The 14,736-nt window shown below is 42.4% G+C and overlaps 1 protein-coding gene across 2 annotated transcripts in view; it reads right to left on the reverse strand.

Moving 5' to 3' along the window:
* The window catches only part of nfatc3a (nuclear factor of activated T cells 3a), a 61,604-nt gene that overhangs the window by 11,646 nt on the left and 35,222 nt on the right, over positions 1-14,736 (reverse strand). For both annotated transcript variants that reach the window (XM_020589932.1, XM_020589933.1), the window contains 6 exons: positions 11,251-11,450; positions 10,588-10,760; positions 9,797-9,937; positions 3,913-3,968; positions 3,642-3,768; positions 544-1,617 (listed from right to left, as the gene is read on the reverse strand). In XM_020589932.1, the coding sequence (XP_020445588.1) occupies positions 544-1,617; positions 3,642-3,768; positions 3,913-3,968; positions 9,797-9,937; positions 10,588-10,760; positions 11,251-11,450 (1,771 nt within the window). The remainder of the gene's footprint in view (positions 1-543; positions 1,618-3,641; positions 3,769-3,912; positions 3,969-9,796; positions 9,938-10,587; positions 10,761-11,250; positions 11,451-14,736) is intronic.

Below are 14,736 nucleotides of genomic sequence, written 5' to 3' on the forward strand. Positions count from 1 at the left end.
TCAGTAATGAACCTGTGCTCTGCAATGACAAATGAAACACAATCGCTGTAATCAGGCATCAAGGTTTCAACCCCTTGAAAATACAACAACTGGTGCTCTGTATTGTTTTACATCATCAGATACAAATTTATCTTGAGCATCGCATACAGCAGGGTAAATGTAATCCCTCGGCAGCCCCTTGTTTTAGACTGAAAATGAGATTGATCGCAGATGGGTGTGCTCTAAATATGTGGTGTAAAAGGACAGGGCGAGGAAGGGAAATGTGATAATGAGAGCAGAACGGCTGGAATGACAGAAGACTGGGGAATGAGACAGACATTTGTTTACACACAGAGTTAAAATATGTTTAACTTTTCACTGGCATACTGGCTTTTCTGTCTCCCTTTTCATGTACTAATGGACCAAAGCAGACAACGCGGGTACTTCTAAACTGGTCGATGTTATTGTTCTCATTGGCTCTCAGCACTTTTCTGCTTGTTACAGACACCAAGTGGACACTGACCCACAGACAAAAAAATAAAATAAAAATTGTAGTAGTCTTACCATCGTCGAGCGTAATGTCCTGTAGGCCAATAGAGCGGAAGGTGGGCTCCCTGTCCTCCGGCTCCTGCTTGATGTTCAGGCTCTCCCCATCCGAAGGGAAGGGCCCCTGAGGGCTTAGAGGATGAACCAGAGGGCCGGCTGCTGCTGGGGACAGGCTGGCCATTACTGGGCTGGTAGCCTGGGGGGAAGGCTGCTGTTGCAGGGGCCCCAGAGGACTGCTGCCTGAAGTGGGGGAGGAGGAGGAGGTGGGAGACTGGTAGGGTAACGAATGGAGCTGAGGGGAGGAAGGCCCAGAGTGTGGAGAGGGGATCATCCGTGGCGGAGGGGCGCTGGACGGTGTGGGGCAGGAAGCGGACCTCTGACTTACCGGGTGGTAGCCCATGGCCCTCTGCAGCTGGGAGGAATGCTGCCCTACAAGGGGGTGACCAGATGGAGAGGGAACCTGGGGAGGATTGGGGGAGCAGTGATAGCCTCCGAGTGTGTGGATGTGTGGGGATGAGGGATTGAGCAGGGGTTGTTGGCTCTGGGGAGAACCAGCAATGGGATTGGTGCTTGAAGAGGAGGGCGCTGATGGCGTGGAGCAAGGGGAGGAGGGGTACACCATCCCCATGCCCATCGGGTGTGATGCTGCAGTGGGACTGTGCTGAAAGGGCATCGTCTCATAGCCTTGAGGGGGAAGGCTGGTCTGGCCATTGAAGGACAGGTTATGACTGTGATTGTGGCTGCGCTGCATAGGCTGGTAGGGGGGCTGGGGAGGAGCAGGAACAGAGCTCGGGCGGAACGTCATGTGGCAGTCTGCAGGGGGGTGGTGCAAACTGTGACCCTGGAGGTGAGGCAGGTGCTGGAAAGAAGGGGAGCCCAGTGCGGGGCTGGGGCCCTGCAGGGGTAACAGGCCAGGTCCGGAGCCTGCGGCCAGGCCGTGAGGGGAGCTGGACAGAAGGTTGTCCGACGGGTGGCCCTGTTCAGGAGAAGGCAGCTGGGTGCGCACCAGACTGGCAGCATGTGCCAGGGGCATGGACATAGGGGGTACTGCAGGAAGGTCCAGCTCATCTCTGTGCTCCTGTTTCACCATGACTAAAGTGAGACAGGCACATGCAGAGAGAGAGAGGAAGAGAGATGATGAAAGAGGAAAGAGAGACAGGATGAAAGAGAAAAACCACTGTCAGTTAGGTCTAACAATCAAACACTGCAAGAAGAGAAAGAAAAGACACAATATATAAATTTGACAAGTCACTGCATTGCAACATTGACAGTGTGGCTGCTATTCCTGCTTCATATACAGCAGTTCAGAAACTTCATCTAGTTAAAAAAAAGGCTCAAGTTATTTCAGTTTTTCCACATTCTCAACCCCTGTAATAATTCCTTCTGTCTGGTTTGTTAGAGGTGAACTATGTTGAGCAAAACCTAAAAAACAAAGCAATAAGAATCACAAAGTCTCTGAAAATGTACAGATTGTGAAATGGGTCTCAATCAAGACCAAAAAAGCCTGTAAAAAACTGAGTGACATTCTGAAAATAAACGGGGCCATGCCATTTTACGGTGACAGCTCATAGCACTGCTACACTTATCGGTAACCTATTTCCCAATCTGGTGCCTTGTGACAGTCAGTTTTATTTTTATCCAGCTCTTAATCAGAGGGGGAGCATATGTTGTTAGTCTGGGTGCCATCATGTAAAATGTTGTGTGGGAAGAGAAGCTGAATGCCCCCCAGCCCAGATCAGACCAACAGAACTAACGAGTTCAGTGATCATGCCCTGTTCTCATCCTGCCATGCCTCTGGGACTGCGAGGCAAGAGGCACAAGCAGGTCAGATGGGGTTTACTCTGGCTGAAAATGCAGCCAGATGCATACTGAGGGTATGGGAAGGGTAATACACTAATACATAATGGTAGTAAGGGTGTTTCCATATTTTTTACAATAACATATCCTCAAAACTAAGAGTAACTGTGTGAGGTTTAACAAACAGAATTCTCTGATGGCTGCCTGACAATGCAGCAATTTCAAAATACAAAAGCAGAAGCAAAGAATTTTCAGTGTAAACATGTTGCTTTGTCCAAACAGTCTTCTCAGAATTCATTCCTAAATTGGGCCAGGAGCTCTGCAGCCCAGCCCACGGTGAAACATGAAACATGACTGACTGGTAAATTTTTTTTTTTTGCCACAGTAAAGCGGGTGGTGCCCGTGGTGACACTGGTGGTGTGAGCGACCCGGCCTGGCTGACAGAGCAGGGTTATTCTATGCTGCTTTGATTGGCTGCCTTAATCTGTCAACGGGGAAAACAGGAACTGCTTGTGTCGAGTGGGCGTGCTTGCAAACTAAAAGCCTGGGTTGGTGGAGGGGAAAGGCCGCTCATATGCGCGCGCACACACACACACACAAATCAAACGCACTGCTGCGGTAAAACTCAGGGTTTGGATATGGTGCACAAAATGCTCACATGTCATTATATTCCGCCAACGGTATTTTCAGTTTGACTGACTTCAAGAGAAAAAAACAACACAATAACAATATCAAATAGCAAGGCAGGAATTTGACTTGAATAAAAATCACACAGGAAAGTTTAAGATAAAAAAATAAATGCTGAGTTTCCTTCTTGCTAAATAATTATATCAGACCACATCCCAGCAAAGGACTTGTATCATAACAAGCCCATGCAAATCGAGTACACAAGGAAGAAAAAGCGTGCTTAGGAGCTTGAAGAGGCTTTACCAAATAAGCAGCTGGCAGGTGTTAATGTTATTGTTAGTGGAAGAGCCCCTGTAAACCACAGCCAAGCTTTGTTTGGAATGAGATGGCGAGAAATGGGGTTAGTGAAGCCCCTGTGGAGAAGTGTGCAACATGACAAGGGTGTCACAACTGTCTGTGCCATCAGTCAAACGTATTGTCATTCACTTGGAAACAATACACACAAAGGAATAAAAATAAAGATTAAGAGAATCTCTTTATATACAAGGAGCTGCAGGGAAATTAATTCTCAGCACCTAAAACATCATTAAATGAGTAAAACATTGCTTTGTTCCAAGATTTTATTTTTACATTTGCAGTTTAAAATAAATCGAAAAATTCCTTCTAAAACTGATGAGAGGCTCTTATCTTACCTGAAAGATAAGTGAAGCGTTGTGATTGGCTCCTTTTTCGCTTGCCATTGCAGACATAAAACTGCACCTGCACAGCTGAGCCCACGGTCTTACTGTGGTAGGGAGGAACCTCCACCACAATGCAAGACTACGACAAACATAAGACCATTTAAAGCCATTAAAATGCAAATATGAGTAAATGTAAATACATCATATATATACACGTTTAACCACAAATACTACAGACAAAAAGCTGTAGAATTATTCTAAGGGGACATAAATGACTACTCACTCCTTGAGTTTTCTCACGGAGTATTTTTGCCTCTACTTCCCATTGAGGTCGTCCATCTAGAAGGAATTGTTAATAAAAAAAAAAAAGTATAGTTAAATAAAGAAAAAGAAAAAGTGGAACCTCGGTTTTCGTATGCTCTACTTTCTGTACGATTCGGTTTTCGACGACTTTTTTCAGCGAAATTTTGTCCCAGTTTTCGTACATCTGCTCGGTTTTCGTACAGTTGATTGGTCGGTTCAGCGTCATTAGTCCGTACCAAACTCGTCCGCCTGCCCGCGTGACTTGGCCACTCATTTCTCGGAAGAAATGAGTGAAGGGAAGTAACCCCAGATGGGGCCTTGATACATGAAGTTCTTATGGAGGGGGATTCCCCATCCAAACAATAACCTCTCCTCCTCCCTCTCCCCTCCTCGCCATCTTCCATACGCCAACAAGAGTCTTCAATAAAGGTAAAAGTGATGTTAAATGTTCATTTATCCATTTCATTAGTCATTTATATTTATTTCTCATTGTTTTCTGTATGTAAAAATATAGTTATTCTCTATAAAATGTATTTTTTGTTAATATTGTTGGGTGTCTGGAACGGATTAATTGGATTTACATTATTTCTTATGGGAAATATTGCTTCAGTTTTTGTACATTCAGTTTTCGTCTGACTTTTTCGAACAGATTAATCACGAAAACCAAGCTTCCACTGTAAATAACGAGAAATACTGTTAGATCTGACAAGCCACCATACTAAAAATACAAGACGAACCATTCTTGAGTGCATGTTTGGCTACAGACAGAGTGATGCCTGGCTTTTAAATAAGGAGGAAAATGAGAAAATCTATAGGAAAAACTTGTGATAATGGAGAATACGACAAACCACACTTGCCAGTTTTTGGACAAATACAGCAACCTCAATTATTTAGACATACAATTTCAAAACTTAACTTTCAAAATACACATAAAACAATTTTTCAGTAATGAGAAAATGAAACAGTCATTTGAACTGAGTTGAACTCAGAAGCAATAAGAACTCCAGGCCACACATAATCATTTGACCACAGCTTTCTAATATAGGCTCCTTATGAAGTTCAGTGTGACATTTATTTAAAGCCTCCTCTGGAGCAGCTCTCTTTGCTTTTTTTTCTGTTTTTGTAAAGATGGGGTTAGTGTACAGTGATTACTCAAACAGACAGTGCTAAAGAACCTATTTCAATCTCCTCTGGAGAAGTAAGAGATGTCAACACGCTGTCATTTTTGAAGGCCCAGAAACCCCAAGAGGAAAATCTTAGCAGCTATTAAATAGTAATCAAATGTCCAAATATCCTGCTGTTTGTCTTGCCTGGTTAAAATTATGGAGAGAGCAGTGGAATAATTGTATTTATTTTAAAATGTTTTTGCATGCTGCCAGGATTCTGGCTACAAAACATCCTTTCCAGTTTTCCTATGAATTTGGCCAGACATGTCAGGGGTGGCTGCCTGAAGGGAAACAGTTGGGGTGCAAACAGTGACAGGCTTTCCATGTGGTTGGAAGAAATCACAGTCATCGCAGCAGAAGAATAAAAACACTGGCAACTAAGTATTGAATAGGCTCTCCGTGGAGGCACGTTCATTTGTATTCGCCTGCTTCATGGTACTCACATGATACTTGTACACCCTGCACCTGCATGGCCTCCTCCTCAAAACCAGAAGGATTCCCCCAATACCGCTGTCAGGCATCTGCAACACCTCTGCAGAGAGGATGAGCCTATATGCAGATTCTAACTTAACTGTAAGCCATGTTACAGTTAGGCTATTCAGCTTTCTCTGCACTTTACTGTAGCTTTAAGTAGGTGATGGACCTATTCTGGTCTCACCCTAACATTAGGCTTAGTTGTAGTAATCCACAGGCGCATTAAGCAGTCATAACCCTTCTCTCGGTTCTAAAGGAAGAGCTTAACTTGTAGATGACAGGGAGAATTTTTTCCAACAAGTAAATGACCTTGAATGTCTTTGCAGCTGACAGCAGTGCATTATTGCAGTGCAGCTTGTTGACATTCAACAGGCAGGAGCAAGGGCCCCACATGCTCTGTCAGGCAACAAGCACCAACAGGAACCTCATACCACACTGAGAGACAACGACTCTGATCAGCCAGACACCCTGCGCACCCCAGTCAGCCGGGAAAAGAACGTGCACCCACTGTTCCCTGAGATCGAACAGAAATAAGAAAGGCGATTATGTTGTTTAGTTTTACTATAGAAACAAATGTGACTGCAGAGTACACAGGCTGTGTTAGTCACTATTCAAGGCAGTCAGTGTTACAGCCTTTAAAGTCCACTCACCAATATAAACATTTATCCTTGTAAAGTTCAGATACTTATACCTATTATGGACTTATCTTTAACTTTAATGTTTGATGAAGCCTCGTAACTATGACATGGTTTCTTGGCCTTGGGTAAAAAACACATACTGTATATGCCCACTGTACAGTAAGTGCACCCCCTTCTAAAAAACTGAATCTAGTTTATATATATACAGTAAATACAAAGCTAGTAATTCCCTCCACACGTTCCCTTTATGTCTTCACTGTCCTGTTCCTTTTACACTCTCATTCTCTAAATATTACTTCAAATAAATTAAAACAAAAGTAAACTCATAAGAACTCAAGTGAAGTCATAAGAACTGATACAACATCTCTGAACTATGTAGTGTCAAAAAACTTAAAAACACAGAGGACCCAAGTGAAGGTTACACTAAAGTAGGAAAACACAAGAATCAGACTAAAGTCATGTCTACTGGACCAAAAGACAGCAAACCTAAACCACCCTTTTACATTCCTCTTAAAAATCAGATCTCACATGAACAATGCTAGGATATGCTTCTGTGTATAGTGAAGTCAGTTATAGTACTATCCCATAATCTCTGTGTACTAGCAACAACAGGCCAGGCTCTGCAGTTCCTCAGTGATCTACTGACGTCTTTCAATTATAAGAGATGGTGGAAAAATATCTGTCATTGCCTCCCATTCTTTCTTTTCTTCCATTCCTATATTTACTCCAATCAGTGCTTTTCTGAACTAAAGCAGGCAGATTAGTCATGATGAAGGGGATCATTTACACAAACCTAATCAACATCATCTTCTCCTCCTGTTTCATATTCCTTCTGTCTTCTTCCACAGTCCACTGCCCTCATGGGGCCCAGCTTTCCTCCTGACCCTAGATGCCCTTCTCTAGGGTTTCCACTTGACCATGCTACTTTTCTTTGCCATGCTTCACCTGGTACACCTCAAAGGGTGAAAGACATTCCTCTGATTTGCTTTTTTCCCCTCAGAGAATAGCTCTCGATCACAAAAACATCCCCACTCAACTTCCTGCCATGTGTGAACATGATTCTGTTGCTCCACATCACAAAGGTACCTCGGGCAGGCAGAGACTGGCATTACAAATATTATCCTTTCAAAATGTCCGTCCCAGGCAACAGCTACGGCATATGCTGTGATCACAGAGCTATGTACAAGAGAGAGAAAAGATAAGGCAGAAAAGGAAAGAGAATGAGCCCAAGGAGTTCAACTAAACAATCAACTAAACAGCCAAGGCATTTGGTTCAACCGAAGGAGGCAACTTTTAAAATCACAAATACTGGTTTTAAGGAACAGGTACAAATTCTGCATTCACCCTAACCCCCTAGCTCCCACTGTCTCCTCACAGGTGGTGCAAGAAACCAGTTGGACTTGGCAGTGCAGTGACAGTGACCCCTCACTGGCTTCCCAACAACAAACACCAGTAACTGTGCTTACTGTAAATGCAGCACATATACTCTGCTCAGTCTGCTTCCATTCACAGGTCTTTTCTTTGCAGCACATTTGCTAGAAAGTGTCAGAAAAAATATGGCTGTATTCATGACAAAACACAGATTTCATATATTTTGTGTGTTTAATCTTGATATTCCTATATTTAAAGACCATAGTGCCTGTCCTGTCTCTGTGTGTTTTTCCTGCCAACCCTCACTATTTATACTGAATTTTCTAGATACAGTATTTTTTCCTATAACCTTTTAGTTTTATTGCCTCAAAAATGAATTAACACAAAGCCATTTTCATTTTCTTAATGACAGTATTTTAGTAAGTAATCAAATGATAAACAACAATTCTTACTTTTTATTTTGGTGTAATTTTTTCCTGCTGTGGCTTGAGCTTGATACAAAAATAAATTAGCAAACTGCAGAGTGTAGTGTTTGTTACATTAAAGTTTGTTCAATTTTGTGTTAATATTGTAAAAAAGAAATAAAAAATTGTAATGAGTCTGTATCAGTCTGTATAAACATATGTTGTGTATTGTCTCCTACTGACTTGACTGACAATATTACTAGCAGTCATACAGTAAATGTGTACACAGACGCATATAGCACACATATACTGTACATAAACAATAATTCAGGGCTAATTTCAATGGATTTGTGAGAATTAATTTTTCTCTACATTTTTTTTATTTTCTTGTGACAACACTGATTATAATCCAGAAACAAGAGAGAGAATCTAAATTCAACAGAAATAAGGAAGACGACATGAATACAAATCTAGACATTCCAGTATGATGAATGTGGGCAGCAGAGTGGTGCACTGGTTTGTGCTAGGTACACCCTGGACTGGCGACCTGTCCAGGTGTACCCTGCCTCTCACCCAGTGACTGCTGGGATTGGCTCCAGCTCCCCCACAACCCTCTGCAGGATAAGTGGTATAGATAATGGACGGAAGGATGGATAATAAATGCAAAGAAACTAGGCTTGATTGGCTACTTACAAAATAAAGCTTCAAACCTCCTTCTCTATATTTCTTCATCACACTGCTCCAACATAACATTTTCCTCCAATTATGTTGGAGCTCACTACTGATATATCTTGCAAAAAAGTCCATATTTAAGAGCACCATTACTGTAAAATCAACATTTAAAGCAATTTTATCTTTTTTTTATCTTCCCCCCCTGAGCAGAGAAAAAGACATACTGCTGCTAATTATTTAGGAATAAACATGTAAAATCATGACTTCTGCAACATGTGTAAAATATGCAAAATGTTAAGTTTACTGTTATTGTCACAAAATGTAAAACACTGCAGGTGCATTTTGAAATGTTTTATCTAATAATCTTGTAATGAATGTCACTTCAGTTCTACTTTCTGAGTGTGAATTATCATATGCAGTATAAGATAACAATATGCAACACTGTAAAAGGCTTTCCCACAAACTCAACTGACCGGCTTCTCTCCTGCAGGATTTCACACGAGTCTCTCCAGACCATAGAACTGTGCATGAACTATGCATGAGCTTCTAACTTCTAATTCAACCCATGTGTAACGTTCTAAGTGAACTCTTTTCTATAAATTGAACATAATCCAGTGGCGGTGGCATCTTCTATGCTAATTTTACCCTCACACTCCGTCATGCTGGTTGCTGCTCTGGTTCTGTTATGCACCCATATCACGAGACAGCTTTTCACCTCGATGACAAATATCGTCACATTTTAATATTGTGAAATTGTCACACCCCTTAACAGCAACCTCTGAGGCTGTGAACTGAAGCCAATGCGGAAGTGTTAAAAGCTGCAGTTTCCCAAATGGCCACTTGAGGCTGGCTCCAAAAGGGAGTCAATCCCCATAGACTCCCATATTAAAATGACCAACTTTACAGCAGAAATAAACATGTTTACAGCCGGGTACAAAAAATGGTTTTGGCCTCAAGCGAGAGGGTGGCTAGCCTAATTCAGCCCGCCTCAGCTCCACTCATGCTCCACCTCTTTGCCCATTTTTGGATTAGCCGTAGCAGGCAGAGTGTAGCACTACCAAAACAGCCAGACTTGAGCTTCAAAACTGCTCTTCAGAAAACCAATGGGTGATGTCACGGTAGGTTTATCCAAAACTCACCAGGGCCTTTCTCCAGGAAGATGACCTTGGACTCTGGGAAGAAGTTGGAGCCCGTGATGGCCATCTCTTCTCCCCCGCTGACCAGACAGCTGGTCAGGCTGGATTTCTCAACCTGGGGCAGCTCTTGAGCTGAACGCTGAGCTGGGAAAGGAGAAGGGTCGAGGATAAAAGAGGATGACTATCTACCAACTTGTGTTCATTCACACTGCAATCTATTTTTGTGTGGATGTGCTACAATACAAACGGACAAATTAACAGGGACACCTTATAATATCATGTATAATAATAATGTAATATCAAAAAAATATAGCCTCAAAAATTAACTCAGATGTGTACCAACACCATTCTGACCTTTCTTTCTCTTTCTGTGCCTCAACAAAAAGGTATTTAGTATTTAAAGTAAAGTATTTATTGCAGAGGTATCGCGCAGGAATCATTCATACTGTACTCTTCTTGTGTGTGTGTGTGTGTGTAGGGATGTGCATGTACTCTGAATGTGTGTAGGGCACAGATAGAACTGAGTGGATTTAGGGTTTTAATTTTCATCAGACACTCTTTGCTAAAGGGACTTTCATTGAGAGCAAACAGTGGATTAAATCAATATCCTAAAATCACATGACTGCAAGCTTTCTAATGAAGTGTGTGCAAAGGTTTGTGTGTCCTTGATTAATGTGTTTTCCTTGCATAGTTTTCTGAATGAATACGTTTGGGTGTGTGCAGGAGTGTGTGTGTGTGTGTGTGTGTGTGTGTGTGTGCGCGTGTGAGCCTCGGGCTGGGAAGTTGACACTTACAGCATTCCACGGGAATGGAGGCAGCCTGCAGCGACAGCACCTTCCCGTTGGGCTGAGGGATGTGCACTCTGAACACCACACGGACCCTTGTGTTCTTTCTTCCTATATCTGTCTCTCCCTTACGCAGCTCAATATCCGAGTTCCGCAGCTTAAGGATGCCAGCACAGTCGATACTGCAGGGTAGCGGAAAAATAGTTGGCCTCATACAGTACCACAGAGATGGCAGTCAAGTATTGAAGGCCTGGGTATAATAAAACCAACCACAAGCCCCAAAAAAGGACTGGCAGCAAGAGGCAAAGTGTTGAATCACAACTTAAAAATGCCCTTGGATATGATTTATTGCAATGGTAAATAAGGAAATCCCTACCAAATCCTTTCATGTGAATACCCCTGTAAATGACCTTGTAAAAATAGAATCATCTGGGTAATGCAGGATCATAAATATTCAAATAAAGCTGGTTTCTCTGCTTTATGAGAAACCCTTCACCCTGTGCCGAACTCTCCTGTTAGCTTAAATAAAGAAAACCTATAAAAACCCCTTTGGAACATGTTACAACCCTGTATGATCATAAACATGGCTCTTCTGCCATCTGGAGATGGCTTAATTCATGGTGGTAAGCTCATAACTGAGTAACATAACCCTGAAGTGCTTCTGATACTGACCTGGCTGACATGTTGTTTTCGGGCAGGAGAGGAATTTCAAGAACTTTGGTGCTGGAGACCATAATTTCTTGGCTGGCCGTGGCTACAGTTTTCCCGGTGATCCGGTGCACCTGGTAGAAAGCGTGCGGCCTCAAATAACGGTCATCTGCTGTTCCGATGAACATCTGCAGGTTGACGGGCTTCTCACTGTAGCCAGTGAGCTGAGAAATGGCAGGGAAAGATAGAAAAACAGAATAAAAACAGATGTGACCTCTTTGGGTTCAGATGAGAGGTGTGGACAAAGAAATACTCTCTTCAGTTCCACTGCCATCAGGACGCCACCTTTTTGGGAAGGAATCTAAATGTCAGGTCAAGCGTGTTGCAATATTTCTGGCAGGGCCACTGGAGATTCATCTGGTGCTTTGGCCTCCAACCAGTCTGACACTGATGTTTTCAACTAATATTCTTCTAATTTTTCCCTTCAACTCCACCTCCACCTTGAAACCTGGATTGCTCAATCGTTCCAAGAAAAAATAAGTTGTATTTCAGCTACACAAGCAAACAGAAAAATGAAAGAATACAAGAACACTGAATAGGCTTTAAGAGGTAAAGTAAGCACTCCAAGCTGGTGTACTATACCATCATACATAATTAACAAAAATAAAAGATAAACAATGGCTGTTAAGATGATGTTGAGGATAATGCTGATTTATAAATTTGCAGATTTACAAGGCAGTGAAAGTATTCACATAATATGTTTAAAGAGAAGCACTACTCTCCAACATGGTCCTAAGATGTTAAAATGCAAGAAGAAAATAAAGTTTGTAGAAGTGTGACATCAATTGAGTGGGTATCCTCTAATAAACATAAAATTTCCATTCAATTGTACAAAAAGCATATGGTCCTCAACTATTTCTGAGAGATCTCATGCATATAAAAGGGTTTTTGGCGGTTACACTGTGGTTTAGAGGGGAAAAACCTGCCACTAATACAGTGATTTGTGTGTGCTAGCTTGGTTGGCATTGAGCACCTAGCAGCAGCTGCCCTCTTCTTTAGTCCCAAGAGTACTGGGTCCCTGCTTTCCCCTCACACAGATGAGATGTTCAGTGAAGAAAAAGTGTTGGGTGTGTTGGGCACAGACAAGAAGGAGGAAAGGAGAGATTTCCTTCTCCGAGGAAGAAAACAAACACACAGGTCACACAATCCCACTACGGTTGTAATGTTGTCCTTGGAAGACTCCACGACAGCAGGATGGTGCTCCCCATCCCCTACACAGACACACTCTCAGTGTACTGCACTCATAAGCCTGGAGGGAGGGCAGCCCACTGAGGGGAACAGAAAAGAACAGGGTCTTTCATTGCCGTTTCATTCCAGGAACTGCCACCACCACAGCTGGCTGCCAACCCTTTCCTCCTTACAAGTTTGCGTCACACACCACTGGGTCAGCGTTTGGTACAAAAGTGTGGTGGGTGGAAAAAGAGAGTGGGTGAAGCTTGGGATTTGCCATGTGTGGTTTCAGAACTAGCCAAATTAAAAGGCCAAAATTTGTTACAATCAGGCCCTGGAAACAAATGTACTGGGAAAACAGTGAGCCAGCACTACCAAAGAAAAGCAAGCCTGGTTACAAAATATTTACTTTCTCTGAAGCAAACTGCTAAACGGTGCAGGTCTGCAGCAATATTTTTAAGCACTTTTTTTCCCAGCTCTGGTAAAAGGTGCACTGCTGGAATCAGTGCTCAAGGAAACTGCTGCCACTGGACTTACTCGCATCCTGTGCTTACTTTCGCATCTCCATCTAAATCTTGCTCTCACTACTTCAGAGACGTCCACTGTAGTAAAAGTAGTAAGGATATGGCAGCTCGGTGGAGCTGAGCTGCAGAAAATGTGAAAAATCCTGTTTACTGAGGGTTCAGTGAAAGTAAAAGCCTCTAGAGACAGATGCAAAGCAGGCAGGGCAGTGGAGCTTAAATCTTAATTCTTCACTTTTCTGAGCAGAATAAAAACCTTATATCTAGAGAAGCTGTGCTACTGAACTCAGTAAAGACGCAGAGCTGAATTAAAAATGATACAAGTGAAAAATCTATTTCTGCCTAGTAATTAAAAATAGCTTAGGAGAAGTTAGGAGATGCACAACTAATCTACCTTCTTCAAAATGTAATAACCCTTGTAGGTAGGTCTGTAGAATGATTAGCATCCACTATCAAGTAGTCAGGACAAAATCATCAACACTGTCTTATTTAAATCCAGTATATAACACTTCTCTCTCACTTCCAGTGTGCCTCTCCCAGCAGGAGTGGAGAGGCTGAAAGCTATACACAGGTCCAGGCTGGTTAAAGCTCACTCCAGCTTGTCAACCTGTCTGGTTCAGACAGCTCACTGTGCTGCACCACTTGATGATCATTCATGTAGCTACTGAGTACAAACAAGCGTCACTGGGTGGCCATGATCTACTTTGAAATGAAATAAGCAATTTATTTTACAGGATAAGTGTAGATTGAACTGAAATATCTCGACTGTAACTTCTACTTGAGAAAAACATTTCTCAAGGAGCTGGCATTATGGCCTTTTTAGATTTTTGGAAATATTGGGTGTATTTTACACACACACACACGTAAAAATTGTATTCACCCAGAGTTGTTTAGATTTCTCTCAACCATCTGTACAAACAGCCCACACTCCCCTCTGCCCTCTAGCAGGCTGTTTCAGGTGTTATTAACATAAAATGTACATTATTCATGAGGACCTGCTCTGATTGGCTGGCTCCCCTTCATCCCAGCCAATCAGAATAAGACCTAATGAATAATACAAGTAGTCCTGCGGTCAATCTTCACCCTGCATAATGGCTGCAGCTGGAAAGACAGAACAGAATAAAAAGATATATGAACCAGAGTCTGATCCTGAATAGGAAAGAGACCGGAGACTTCAAGTGAAGATTTCAGACAATTTTCCTATTTTTGGTGCTTAATTTTTTTCAAATGTAGCCAACTTGGACATAGTTAGTTTAGCTTTAACACACCTACTTTTCATGTTGCTTTCCATGCTCTCAGTGTAGCGCCATGCAGGGGTGGGGTGGGGGGGCTTATCCTCACATATCTGATTTTATGCCCGGATGCGACGTTGCAACAGGCACAGTTTCAACACTGTTCATTCTCCAGGTGGGAGATTCAACATTCTAAATTACTTGAAACACAGCTGAGATAGAGTTTATTAATCTGACAGTAGAGGACCTACGCCATCACCCTGACCCATCTCAAAGCTCGGTGCTTTTGTTTTCCATCATACCAGCTTTTTAAAAGCATTTTTGTATTTTCACAAAGAACTGGCTGTTATAGTCATGTATAATTACAGAGGGAAAGGTTTGTTCACTGGGCACCACTAAATCAGTGATTACTTTGTCAACTGCAGATTTTTTTTTATACTTTAAAACAGAATTTCCAATGCTAAGGCTTTGTTCTGTAGCACAGACTCCCCACCCCCAGGTATGTTGATCCTCCTCCTCTACCACAG

The sequence above is a fragment of the Monopterus albus genome, unplaced genomic scaffold (genome assembly GCF_001952655.1).
Source record: "Monopterus albus unplaced genomic scaffold, M_albus_1.0 scaffold10.1, whole genome shotgun sequence".
Classification (NCBI taxonomy): domain Eukaryota; kingdom Metazoa; phylum Chordata; class Actinopteri; order Synbranchiformes; family Synbranchidae; genus Monopterus; species Monopterus albus.